Genomic DNA, 13,659 nt, shown 5'->3' on the forward strand with positions numbered 1-13,659 from the left:
GAAACAGCCTCAGCAAAAACTGCTCTGAGCTTCAGCATCTTGCAGAGACGACCGGGATCTCCTTCCCATACCCTGCTCCAATAACCTGCCTGCTGAGGCTGAAAACCACTCTCCAGGCTGGCTCTGGGCCATTGCCAGTTGTCCCCCTGCCATAGATACCTGTCCCTGCATGAGGTCAAGCAGATCTGCAGCCCAGAGCTAAACCAGGGAGCGCCTGGGCCAAAGCCTCCCTCCCAGCGTCCTGGCCCCTCAGCCCGCTTCAGACCTCTTCTTCTCCCCTGTGCATCCCCCTCCCCTTTTTTCTGCTCTTCTTGCCTTTTGGCTTGGTGCTTCCCTGGTGTTATCCCCTGTGGCACTGGGGGCACCGCATTTTGGGTGGGAATGCTCATTGCCATGAGGAAATGCCTTTGCGGGGCAGTCCCGCAGGCCGGCTGCTGCGGGTGCCTGGTGCCAGCCCGGCGGTGTCAGCGCCGGAAGGGGCTTTGCATCTCAAATACTTCTTCGGGCTCTTTTACAGCCTCAGAGCAGCTGCCAGAGCAGATCAGGTTGTGGCACACCTATTCCAGGCTCCCGCCTCGCAGCAGCTGAAAGCGGATCCTTCGGCAGGCTGAGCAGAAGCTGCCGGCTGCCGAGTCGTGCCTTCACATGGCTGAGGGGAGCGGTGCTTGGTGCTCGTGCCCTGCCCCTGCTCCCTCCCATCCCGGAGCATCCCTGGGCACCAGCTGCTCCAGGGACTGGGTGGGAAAAGAGGAGGAGAGGGAGAGACAAAGCAAAAGAGCTCACAAATGTGCACTGGACACAGGGGGAAAGATGGAGAGAGGAGGAAATGGGCAGGAACGTGTTTGGCACATTAAAGCTTCTCCCTTTGTTTTGCTGCTTTGCAGATAGCTACAGGAACACTTAGTGCAGAGCCTGGGGTCTGGGTAAGCAACTCTTACGGCAGCAGGAAAGGTTGTTAAATATTTATTTGTAAACCTGGAGTCTTTATCTCTAAAATGTAGTCAAGTTCAATAAAATTTGATTTAGCTGGAGCAGCTTAGAGGAGACGAGAGCACGGACTCCAAGAGCTGTGTCTCGGCAGCTTTGTGCAAGGCTGGCAGATCAGAGATGGGGTGAGCCTGTGGTTGACCCACACCCGTACCCAGATCCACCCAGGGTGCCTGGTGCCGCAGGGATCAGCTCACTGCTGCGTGCCCTCTGGCACCGCGGCAAGGTCGGCTCCTGCAGGGACAAATGGGATAGGGGGACGTGCTCCCCCAGCCCTGCTGAGCGCCCCTGGGGATATGGCTTGCTTCATCCTAAATTGCCTGTTGTCGTTCGATGCTCTCGAAAGCATCTGGTTCAAGGGTGAACGTCTGCCGCGCTGTAATTTATGGCTGCCAGGTGGGGGTTATAGCTGACTCGGGGATTTTTGCTGCCCGCTTGCTGTCAGTGCAGCAGACAGATCGCTTGGTGCTGAGGAGCACCGGCCTGGCCCCAGCCACTGGACGCCCCTGGGCTGGTGAGCAGGGGACAGCCTGGGGACAGCGGTGACAGCAGAGGGCACGGCCAGGCGTGCTGCCCGCCCCTCGGGCAAGAGGGCAGCAGCCTTGGGGACAGACCCAGGTGCCAAGCCCGGGCTCACTCCTGGGTCTTGCGTGGGTTTGGGTTCCCTGGGCCGTTCCTCCCGTGCCACAGCAGCCTGTGCCCGTCACGGCGGAGCGAACCCCACGCACGTCAGCGCTGCAGCCCAGCCCAGCCGCGTTTCCAGGCACAGGCCCAGAACAGCATCTTTCCTCCCAGCACTGGTCCCAGGCGGGGACACTCGGCAGGTCCCGCTGCATTTAGCAGCGCGGCTTCAGCGCCTGTCTGCGCCCCTTGAGCTGAGTCTCGCCGCTTCCCCAGGGAAGGGGTTGTACTTTGGAGCCCTCATCTTCCGGCAGCAGGGTGGCAAGGACAGCGGTCAGTGGATGCTGTGGCTCTGGGCATAATTTTTGCTTTAGTTTGCACTGGTTTGCTCGTTGCGTAAAGGCAGTGGGTCCAGTAGCTGCTCCTTTCCTATCAGTTCTTTTTACCGTGAGAAATGAGCGCCACGTTCACGCCGGAGGGCTGCGGCTCTCCCTGGCTGGCCTGTGTGTCACAGCCGTGTGGCCGATCCCCCTGGCTGCTCTGCTGGGGCCGTGGCCGGGCACCCCGCACGGCAGACACGGGATGGCCGACAGGACAGCCCCGACTTTGGGCTGAGGTTTGGTGATGCGATGTGAGTCCAGCCACCCTGGGGGAGGCGTGCTGGTGGCTGTGGAGCCACGCACGGGTGGGTGGGTGACCTCAGCTCACACAGTAATCACGGTTCAAGTCATTTTTAGAAGGGCACCTCTTAATAATCACCTCACCTTGAGGCACGACTATTCCTCTCTGAAACAGCCAGAGGTAAACGTGAACCAGAAGAGATTTAAAGCTCATCTTAGCCCAGAATTTTTCATCTTATTTATTGTCTTGCTCCCAAAACTCTTCTGTGACTCTGACTATTAAGATTACGGATGTTTTTGTCAGGGATTGTATTTATCATGGATTTAAATTTAGCTGAGAAGAAATAACATGTGAGGTGTGTCTAGACTTTAATTCTACACAAGTGGGCTTGTCTTGTCTTTAACGCCATGCAGATTTTGCTTTATTCGTCTATCACTTTGCCTATATTTTATGCCTTGACACAGCATCACTTCCACCAGCTGTGCCGAGGCCGGTGCGGGGGCAGATGCGTTGCGGTGCAATCCCCTTCCCGCGGGTGGAGGGGTAGGATTTGGTCGGGGCGGGTCTGGGCAATGCGGGACCCGTGTGCGGGCTCTGAGGTGGGGTTCAGCTCGCACCCCTGCCCCGTGCCCAGCAGGACCAGCGCGCGGCTGCACGCACGGGTAGAGCTGCGATTTCAGCACAGAACACAGCCAAATAAGGCCAGCTGCCTGGCACCCTAATGAGCTGAAGTCTTTTCAGCCCCGGTATAATTAAGCCCCTCAGACTGTATTTTGTTTTGCAGGCAGTGTTTTGCTTTTTTTGATGGCTTTCTCAGCGTGGCTGTGAGGACCAGGACTAGGTTCTGAGAAGCACTGGCCGAGGGAGGCTGTGGGCAAGCCGGCGCGCATCGGCGAAGGGGCCATGGCAGCGGCGGTGCCACTGTCACCCCACAGGCAGGAGGAGCGGGGAGAGGTGACGGGGTGTGGGGAACCCCTGGCAGCTCAGCCCCAGCCTGAGGAGCAAATCTATGTGCAGGTCTTTGCCTGAGAGCTGCCAAGTGGCAGTGCCGTCCCGTCCACGGCGAGCCGGTGCAGCCCTCCGGCAGGTCCCGGCCCCATGGCGATGTGTTTGTCAGGCTGCCCAGCAGCATCAGCACCAGAGGGGTGATGACATGGGAGATGATGGATTGTAAATACCCAGCAAATGGCTCTTTGCAGCCTGGCCCAGGCCCAAGAAAACCCACTGGAAATGTTTCCACTGGACTGGGACGTGCTGGCCCAGGGCCGGCGGGAGGGGGCTCGGCCCCGCTGCCAGGGAAGCTGTGTGGGGTCGGTCCTGGCACCGCACCCCTTCCGTTTGGAGGTGCTGGGTGGTCCCCAGTGACCAGCCCCACTGCGGAGGTAGCAGGGAAAGGGGATGGAGAAGGACAGTGAGCCGGGACACGTGAGGGAGGATTTCTGTGGGGGCTCCACGACCTCACAGCCAGACCGCCTGGGCTGCCAAGGCCCAGTGGTTTCTGAGATGGTGCTTGGGGATATTTTTATGGCCAGTCCACCGTCTTTCATCCTTGCATCTTGCAAAGAAATCTTGAGTAATTTTTTGGAAACAAAAGTTATGCTTGGGTCATATATCTGTATTAAATGATGAATATAAACAGACGCAGTGGAAGTAATGCACAGAATGCATACCAGAACCATAAATAGTGCCAGAGCAGGGAAAGTAATGCACAGGATATATAATGATAGATGCAAACGGAGCTCAATGGAAGTAATGCATTTGGTATATTCAGCGATAGCCATAAATAGCATTAGTGGAAACAATGCAGAGTGTACATATAACAATAGATATAAGCATGGTCCAGAGTAGCTGTATATCTAATATGCAATATTAATATGATTTGATCCCTCATAACAGCTTGAACAACAGAGAAATAAATGCAGCAGAAGCAGCAAGACAGGGAGCGTTGGCTTCTGCTCCCCATGGACTGGGGTGGTTCTGGGCTGGAGCACAACCGGGTGTAACCCTAGAGGGGGTCTCCCAGCAGCCCCCCCAGGGAAGGAAGCCGGTTCCTGCCCAGACCTTACCCCCTGCAGAGCCTGGGGGTGCACAGGAAGGGGACCCGTCCCCACGGAGCTGTTGCTGTTGCTCCCCTCTCAGACGCCCCGCTCCCAGCCGAGCCCAAGCGGGGTTCCCCCAGCTGCTCGATCCTGTGCTCAGCTCCTCTGCGTTTGCAAAGCAGCCTTTATATTCAGGCTCCATCTACAGGGAACTGAATAATTTCAAGAGCTTAAAATAGGATGTAGATAGATGTGTTTAGTATTAATTTTTTTTTTTAAAGAAGCCGAGGAAGCGAGGTCTGTCTGACACAGATTCCTCAAGGCTTTTCCACTTAAGTCTGTGCACGTTCCATCATCAAGCGGGAAGTTAGGGGGTGGGGAAGAGAGATGGTCTCGTAGCCAAAGGGCTGAATTTCACCTGGAAAACTAGAACTTCTGCTGTGCCTTCACTTTAATGTCAGCGCTACCAGGAAGATAAACCTTTTGTCACGGTCATTTGCTCATGTCCACCTTCCTCTTTCTCTCCCCTGTGTTACCTGCAGGTGAGAGATAGGATGGTAGCTGGGGAGGCGAGTATGCGCAGCCCAATCCTGGCCTGCTGGCAGCCGATCCTCCTCCTGATGCTGGGATCCATCCTGTCCGGCTCTGCCACGGGCTGCCCGCCGCGCTGCGAGTGCTCTGCCCAGGAGCGCGCCGTCCTGTGCCACCGCAAGAGATTCATGGTCGTGCCCGAGGGGATCCCCACCGAGACCAGGCTGCTGGACTTGGGCAAGAACCGCATCAAGACTCTCAACCAGGATGAATTTGCCAACTACCCTCACCTGGAGGAGCTGGAGCTAAATGAGAACATTATCAGTGCCATTGAACCTGGGGCTTTCAACAACCTCTTCAACCTCAGGACGCTGGGGCTCAGGAGTAACAGACTCAAGCTGATCCCCTTGGGAGTGTTTACTGGACTCAGCAACCTTACCAAGCTAGACATTAGTGAGAACAAAATTGTGATCCTCCTAGACTACATGTTCCAGGACTTGTACAACCTGAAGTCTTTGGAGGTGGGGGACAATGACCTTGTCTACATCTCCCACCGGGCTTTCAGTGGCCTCAACAGCCTGGAGCAGCTGACCCTGGAGAAATGCAACCTGACCTCCATCCCCACGGAGGCCCTGTCCCACCTTCACGGCTTGATCGTGCTGCGGCTGCGCCATCTGAACATCAACACCATCCGGGATTACTCATTCAAGAGGCTGTACCGGCTCAAGGTCCTTGAGATCTCACACTGGCCCTACCTGGATACTATGACGTCCAACTGCCTCTATGGGTTGAACCTGACCTCCTTGTCCATCACCCACTGCAACCTGACGTCCATCCCGTATGTGTCAGTGAGGCACTTGGTTTACCTCCGGTTCCTGAACCTGTCCTACAATCCCATTGTCACCATCGAGGGCTCCATGCTCCATGACCTGCTCAGGCTGCAGGAGATCCAGCTGGTGGGAGGGCAGCTCACCATGGTCGAGCCCTTCGCCTTCCGCGGCCTCAATTACCTGCGCATCCTGAACGTGTCGGGGAATTTGCTGACCACCCTGGAGGAGTCTGCCTTCCACTCGGTGGGCAACCTGGAGACGCTCATCCTCGACAACAACCCCTTGGCCTGCGACTGCCGGCTGCTCTGGGTTTTCCGGCGGCGATGGAGGTTGAACTTCAACAAGCAGCAGCCCACCTGCTCCACCCCCGAGTTCGTCCAGGGCAAGGAGTTCAAAGACTTCCCTGACGTCCTCCTGCCCAACTACTTCACCTGCCGCCGAGCACGGATACGGGACCGCAAACCTCAGCAGATCTTTGTGGATGAAGGCCACACGGTCCATTTTGTCTGCCGGGCAGATGGGGACCCACCCCCCACCATCATGTGGCTCTCTCCCCGCAAGCACCTCATCTCTACCAAAACCAACGGGCGCCTCACTGTCTTCCCCGACGGCACGCTGGAGGTGCGCTACGCCCAGATCCAGGACAACGGCACCTACCTATGCATCGCCAGCAACGCGGGTGGCAACGACACCATGCTGGCCCACCTGCACGTGCGCAGCTACTCCCCCGACTGGCCCCACCAGCCCAACAAGACTTTCGCGTTCATCTCCAACCAGCCCAACGAGAGCGATGCCAACAGCACGCGCGCCACCGTGCCTTTCCCCTTTGACATCAAGACTCTCATCATCGCCACCACCATGGGTTTCATCTCCTTCCTGGGCGTCGTGCTCTTCTGTCTGGTGCTCCTCTTCCTGTGGAGCCGGGGGAAAGGCAACACCAAGCACAACATCGAAATCGAGTACGTGCCGCGCAAGTCCGACGCGGGCATCAGCTCTGCCGATGCGCCGCGCAAGTTCAACATGAAAATGATTTAACCAGGCCACAATTTGCAAATAATAACGGTGGGTGTTTTATTTTTTTTTAAAGAACAAATGAACAAATAAATAATTTAAAAGAACCAAACATTGCTACAAACATACCGACCTCTCTCCTTCCACCACACCCTCCACCCCCGTCCAAGCCCACTTGCACCCGCACTGTCACCACCTCTTTCTCCTCCTCTTCTTCTTTATACCAGGAAAACATTCAGCCGATGTCTTCAGGACTCCTGTGTTTGTAAGGACTTTGCCTGATGGACTCTGGTGTCAGGTAAAACTCTGAGAGGGAAAAACAACGGGGTGGGGGGGAAGAAAGAAAAAAGAAATAAAATCAATAAAAAGTTACGAACTTTCTTCTGTAACTTTGATTTCAATAAGTATGGATTTTTATGAAAACTTGAAATAATAAAAAAACCCCTATTTCCTATAGATAGTTGGAATGCAAAATCTTGACTTCTTGATCTGTCCAGCTCTGTATCTCTGGCGAGCGCTCGCTCCCTCACCTTGGAGAGGCGTTTTCCATCCGCCACACCGAGAACAGCCCAGGGCAGACTCACACACACACACGCTCATATAGACACTCTTACACCCACAGACACAGTCATACACACAGACACACACTCATACACACACACGCACACGAACAGACAGGTGCACATGCACACACACACACATACAGACACAGGCACACACAGATATACCTACACACAGACATGGGCAGACACAAATGCACACATATGTGCAGACATGCACACTCACAGACACTGCAAACAGATAGGTGCACACATGCACATACACACACATGCACAGATATGCATATACACAGACATGCACACAGATGCACGCACATGCATGCAGACACGCACACACTCAGAGTTGTGCACCCACACACAGACCCATGCACACAGACACACACACGTACAGCCACACACAGACATGCAGACACATGCACACACAGGTATGCGTACACACAGACTGACACAGCGCAGACACAAGACAGACACATGCGCATGCACAAACACAGATGCACACACACTCGCACACAGAGACAAGCACGCTCACACACACACATATATGTGCACATGCACACAGACAGACGTGCAGACACACACAGAAATGTGCACCCACATACAAAAACACCCCCAGGCACAGTCCCTTGCACACACACACACAGGCACATGCACATACACATACAGGTGCATACAGGCACAAGTTCAGACGCACACACACAGACACTCACATGTACACGCGCACACAGACATATGCACAGGTGTACACAGACACGCACATGCACACACACCAGAACATATGCACAGGCACACACAAACATGCACAGACATGCATGAAAACACAGACATGCAAATATGCACACAGACACGGATGCACGCACATACAGACACGGACACACACAGTCACACAGATGTGCATACAGACACACATAGACGTGCACACACAGACGTGCACACAGCCACACATGCAGATGCACACAGAGAGAATGCACAGACAAACACACGCACACATAGATATACATGCACACACGCAGACAGACAGGCTTACATGCAGACACACAGACCCACATATACACACAGATACATGCACACACACACAGATTCACATGCACGCAGACTCAGATGTACAAACACACAGAGATGCGCACACGGATTCACACACCCAGACACATGAACGCACACAAACGTGCACACACAGACAAACACAGACGCACACGTGGGCACACAGAAACAGAGCAATATTTAGATCACTCACAGACAAGTGCAACTCCACGGAGTTGGATGGAAGAGTCACTTTATTTCTTACTACCTGGGGGAAACGCGCTGAGCAGAGCCGGGTGGCAGCTATTCCAAAGCGATTCTTCTGGGGACAGGAGACATGAAAGGGCAGCGGAGCACCTCCCGTTGAGTCACAGGGTTCAGAATGGACCCCCTTGCTTTCTAAACTCCTTCTCAGAGAGGAGCCTAGGTGCGGCTGGGTCCAAACTTAGCCCCAGACTTGACCGACGGTTCAAGTCTAAGAGACAAAGAGGGTAAGGGAAAACAGGTCAAGGATTCTGTGTATTATATCTGTGGCCAAAGGGCTATACATGCACACACGAGTCTGTGCCAAACTGCTGCTGGTTTGGCTGGGGGGGGGAGGGGGCGTGTCAAGTGCATCCACCACTCATGCAGACATGCACACAGATGTGCAGGGACACGCACACACCCACACCGCCACCCACCCCGAGGCAGAGAACAGGCACAGTGGTGCAGGCTGCATGGCGCTGCCTGCCCTCACCATGGAGTGTGGTCACCACACAGCGATGTCTCTTTGCTCAGCTCTGCGTGCGGGAGATCTGGGAGGCTTGTGTTGTGTCCAGGAGGAGCCGGGGAGGAATGTGGGATAACCGGGCCCCGTGCAGGAGCAGTGTGACAGTGCCACCCTGCCCTGACAGCAGAGTGACCTGCAGCAGTGAGACACAGCACAGGCTACAGAAAGCGTGGTGTCGTACAGCAAATGAGTCAAAAAGCGCAAGTCAGGAGGGCAACGGGAGAGGAGAATGTGAAATTAAGAGACAGAGTCATGGGGAAAGAGATGCCTCAAGTCAAGCTTTGAAAATACGAGCAGCATCATCAGAGCAGCTCAGCACATCCCCAGTTGGTTTGTGCCACCTTCCCACCCCCAGAAGGCACAGAGTGGGGTGCAGGCCAAGGCCAACCCCCTCACAGGGCCTTTCCATGGGAGAAACAGGCCTGGTTCAGTGCCCTGGGACGCCAGCACAGGGTGATGGCCTTTGACTGTGCCGGAAGCACAAAACATCCCTGCAAACACTGGTAATACGGGCACTAAAGGTTTTCATAAGTGTTCCTGAAGCAGCGGGTGATTCCCATCCTTCCTGGCTGCCACCAGGATCGGCTCCTTGCCCACCCAGCCTCAGCGGCATCGCCAAGGTGGCCGAGGAGAGATTTGCATGCTTGATTTGTAAAGCACTTAAGGAGTCTTCAAGGGATCAAAGTCACTACGAGACTATAACAAAATAAGCTACAGGAACCTGCAGCGCCAACAGGGAAAAGAATGGATTTGCTTTTCTTCCAGCAATGTGCCAATCTAGAAGAACCAACCTGCAACATCTGTGCTGGTGGGGAGGGTGCGTGTTTTTGCTGGTTTCAGCTTTCCATTCATCTTCAAACAAAGCATTTTGTGTTTCTTTCTCCGCAGCGGGTTTCAGGAGCTTTGATTTGTTAGTTTCTCATCTCTAACTCATCTTTCTTTTATAACTTTGAAACCAAAACATTATTTTTAAAAGCCTTTTGCTCTTGATTTACTTTTTAAAAGAGCCAAAGCAAAATGCTTCTTTGAAAGCTTCCCTTCCCACCAGTGTTTAACCAACATTTTCAGGGAGCTAAATACAAAGCCACAAACAGCACCACCCAAACCGTACCTGAAGCTGAAGGCAGGTGCTCTCGGCTCCACCTGCACGGGTTTGGAGCGGCGCTCCCCTGGGAGAGGCCGGGATGCGCCGAGGCCTCAGCCCTCCGGAGGAAGATGTGCAGCCGAAAAAGCCGCTTGCAGTGGCACGAGAGGTGCAGAAATCTCAGCTGGAGCCTTGTTGCCAGCACTGACAATCAGCAGTTAAGAGGCGGCAGAGAGGTGGAGGGGTCTCCATGTTCCTGGACAGCTGTTAACACTGGCAACCTGAAAGAGCTTCTTAATTGACTCCAGTTATCCTTTTTTAATGCTGTGATTAAAAGAGCTAAAAGAGCTAAGTCAACACACACAGATTTTTAAAAAAACATACTCATAATCAAGTCCAGCAAGGTATTTGCAGCAGACTACAGCATCCCAGCAATGAAAGGGAGGAATCAAGCCTTTCACTGTTAAAAAGAAGCTTTGAAAAAAGAAAAGAAGAGAGAAAATTGTTTCTTTTCTGCGTAACGTCTCGGGCTGTGCTAGTGCAGGATATTTCCCAGCCTGGGGCCGGCCACCCAGACCCACACGTGTCCCCAGACCCACCTCTGTGCTCAAAGCCCTCCCGGCGTGAGGCCACGCTGCCGGCCCTGCATCCAACCTGTGGCTCCAAGTCCCTCATTAGCAAGTTTGCCCCACGCTCTGTGGCACTGCTGCCTGCCACACAGTTTATTATCCGCACTGATTTTTTAATCTTTGGTGCTTTGTGAACTGGATAATATTTCTTTTCACTCACTGTGTGCTTAAAGCAGATGGATGGAACATAAGAAGAGCATCTCAAAGTGGCCAGCATCTCAGCTCAGCAATTCTCACGGTGGGTAAAGATGGGGAAAAAAACCCTAAAGAATAAACACTTTACTGAACTTTAAAGTGTATTTCTTTTGCAGCTTAATCAGGGGTGAGAGAGCAGGGGCTGGTTTCCAGCATTGCTCTTCAGGTAACTGTGGGCTATGTGTCAGAGCCAGACAGCACTTAGTGGTATGCTTTTTTTTCATAAGGATAAATGAAAAACACTTAATAAAATAGCTTAAAAGAGGTAGCAACCCAGGAAGAGGTGTGTTTAGGGCAAGGAGGGGAGGATGTGTGTGAAACGTACCTCAGCTCCCCTGCTTCTAAGACTGATGGGAGCGCCGTGGGGATCTCCGTGACAGACACCGTGCATTGGGAGGAGGACGAGGGGTTCTTCAGCACTTCCAGCCTGGGTGCATCACCCTCCCCAGACAGCTCCCTCCCCACCAGGCTCCACACCTCCCCCACTGCGGGCTGTGGCTGGCTGGCACCCAGCTGTCCCCTTCCACTGGGGCGGGAGCAGAGTTACCAGCACCCTGTGCGAGAGACATTCATACCTGCTGATCCCTGACCCTCCTCATCAACCCCTGTGTCCGCTCAGCTCCTCTCCCCGGATGGCCAGAGCACGTAGAACAGCGCAGGCCGGGGTTGTCACCGGCACCTTCACCTACACGGGTGGCCAGAGGAGAGGGGGTCGGGTTGGGCAGGCCCTTCACCCCCTGTGCCCCCCAGTCCCGGCTCTCTGCCCACAGCCCGGGCTGCGCTGCCTTCCCCCAGCTCTATCAGGCCTTATCTCACTCAATTTTGCTCCTTCTCTCACTAACTGCACTCCCTCTCTTATCTCTGCTTCAGAGTCAATTTTTTACTCTCTCCCTTTTTTCTTCCTTATCGCTTGCTCTCTCCTTTTTTACTTTTTAAATACTTTCTGCCTTCCGTGTTTCTCTCTCTCTCTCTCTTGCCATTTCTCTCTGTCAGATGCCCTTCTCTCTCTGCCACATCTGTGCTCTGCACACCATTTCTCCCCCACATCTCTACCTCCCTGCTCCCCTGGCACCATCCCATCCCGCTCCCTCCACGGTGAGCAGCACATTGGCATGGAGGGGAGGATGGAAATACCTTTGGGCTCTGCCTCCTTTTCTCCTTTCCCTTCACTTCCCTCTCCTCCTCCACCCCCTGGCCTTGTCCCCCTTCTCCCACCTCCCCCTTCCTCAGTCCCCACATGCCCTCTGGTTTGCCATGGGTCAGGGCATGAGCCCGGCAGTGCCATCCCTGCTACCGGTTTTGGCAGGACATGGCAGAGGCAGGTTTGAGGTGCAGGGGCTCAGCACCCTGGAGAAGAGGGTTGGTGGATCAGCCCTGCTCCCCATCTCCCTGGCCCTGCCATGGCTACATACAGCTCCTCCAGGAAAAAAAAAGTGGCCTATTGCTTTTCTCTTTTTTTCTGGGTCTATATCTGCATGCTTATGATAGATTTACTGTGATTCTATCGGTTTATGATTAAAACCCATAAATTTTACTAGGCCTTTTTCTTATTTTCCATAATCCACAGGATTCAAGGCAATCAAATTTTAACTGGAATGCATGGGCTGTGCAGTTAGGTCCCAGTGTAATGGGGAATGGTTCATTTCCCAATCTACCTCCATTACTGGTGGTACTAAAGAAATATAGCCCTGTGAAAGAGGTTTTCCCTAATTCCCTTTAAAACAACATCCTTACCTGAGCAAAGGACCGGAGGAACAATACAAACTCAAGTAAAACACAGCTCCCTCTGTCACTGCAGCTTGTTCCCATCCTGAGGTTTCCAAGCAGAGTTTCCCAGCAGCCTCCGGTGCTGAGGGTCACGACAGACCCAGCCTGGGGTGAGCAGGGTGGCAGCTGCGGGTCCCTGTCGGCTGCTCTGTCTCAGCTCCTCATCACCAGGCAGCGGGTAACTCCAGCCCCTCCGGAGATTTCATCATGTCCCTGTTACGATCCAGGTAATAAGACATTTCATTCAAATGAGCAAATTTATTCCAGTGGCACTTTAATAACAAAATCAATAAAACTATACTTCCCAGCAGGGCTTTATCATATGCTAAAACTACAGCATATTGCCTGGATATACTAAATTCTCTCCCTGAAATAAAGTGCAAAGTTTAGAAGACAGATGACGCCATTTGCGGCACTAGTAGGATAATATCCTAATAAATCCATGGCCACCTGGGCACTTCAGAGTTGTCACACGCTGCACTCAGTGGCCACTGGGAACTTCCCAATGACAGCGACAACAGGAATGAGACCTTTGTGCTCACGGTGCAGATTCAGGGCTCCGGAGCACAACCCCGTGTCAGAGCAGCGAGGCATCCATGCGCACAGACCAACCAGAGCTGGCTGCGTACGTGCGAGCATCATGGGGCCAGTTATCCACATAGGTTACCTTGTCTGTGGCGGCTCTCTCCGAAAGAACCGGCTCTGATCGGGTGGGAAGATGAGCACCCAGCTTGGGGACCAGCCACTCTGTGTGGTGGGGACCAGGCTGGCCGCTCTCAGCAGAGCTCCAGTGTCACCACTAAGCTAGAGAAGAGATGGGACAGTCAGGAAACACTGCCAGTCCTGCAAGCCCAAAGTCAGCAGCACCCTGGGACAGGCAGCTGCCCAAGGATGTCCATGTAGGAGGGCATTTCTGTCCTGTCCCACGTGGGGCCGTGCACCCCCCAAGCAGGATCCCACACCCAAGCCCTGTGCTGGGCTCTGTGTCTTCTCTT

The 13,659-nt window shown here is 53.9% G+C and overlaps 2 protein-coding genes across 14 annotated transcripts in view; one reads left to right on the top strand and one right to left on the bottom strand.

The window, feature by feature from the left end:
• Positions 1-7,012, top strand: part of LINGO1 (leucine rich repeat and Ig domain containing 1) — a 142,455-nt gene extending 135,443 nt beyond the window's left edge. For 7 of the 9 annotated variants that reach the window (XM_065076219.1, XM_065076220.1, XM_065076217.1 and 4 more), the window contains one exon: positions 4,811-7,012. In XM_065076219.1, the coding sequence (XP_064932291.1) occupies positions 4,823-6,664 (1,842 nt within the window). In that variant the 5' untranslated portion in view covers positions 4,811-4,822 and the 3' untranslated portion in view covers positions 6,665-7,012. The remainder of the gene's footprint in view (positions 1-4,810) is intronic. The other 2 variants (XM_005500976.4, XM_065076215.1) reach the window with 1 other exon arrangement.
• The window catches only part of HMG20A (high mobility group 20A), a 170,748-nt gene continuing 163,764 nt past the window's right edge, over positions 6,676-13,659 (bottom strand). For 4 of the 5 annotated variants that reach the window (XR_010475281.1, XR_010475280.1, XR_010475279.1 and 1 more), the window contains 4 exons: positions 13,332-13,468; positions 12,632-12,877; positions 8,432-11,582; positions 6,676-6,946 (listed from right to left, as the gene is read on the bottom strand). The gene's annotated coding sequence lies outside the window, so the exon portion shown is untranslated. Of the gene's footprint in view, positions 6,947-8,431; positions 12,878-13,331; positions 13,469-13,659 lie in introns of all 5 variants that reach the window. The other variant, XR_010475284.1, reaches the window with a different exon arrangement.

Source organism: Columba livia, chromosome 11, assembly GCF_036013475.1.
Source record: "Columba livia isolate bColLiv1 breed racing homer chromosome 11, bColLiv1.pat.W.v2, whole genome shotgun sequence".
Lineage (NCBI taxonomy): Eukaryota > Metazoa > Chordata > Aves > Columbiformes > Columbidae > Columba > Columba livia.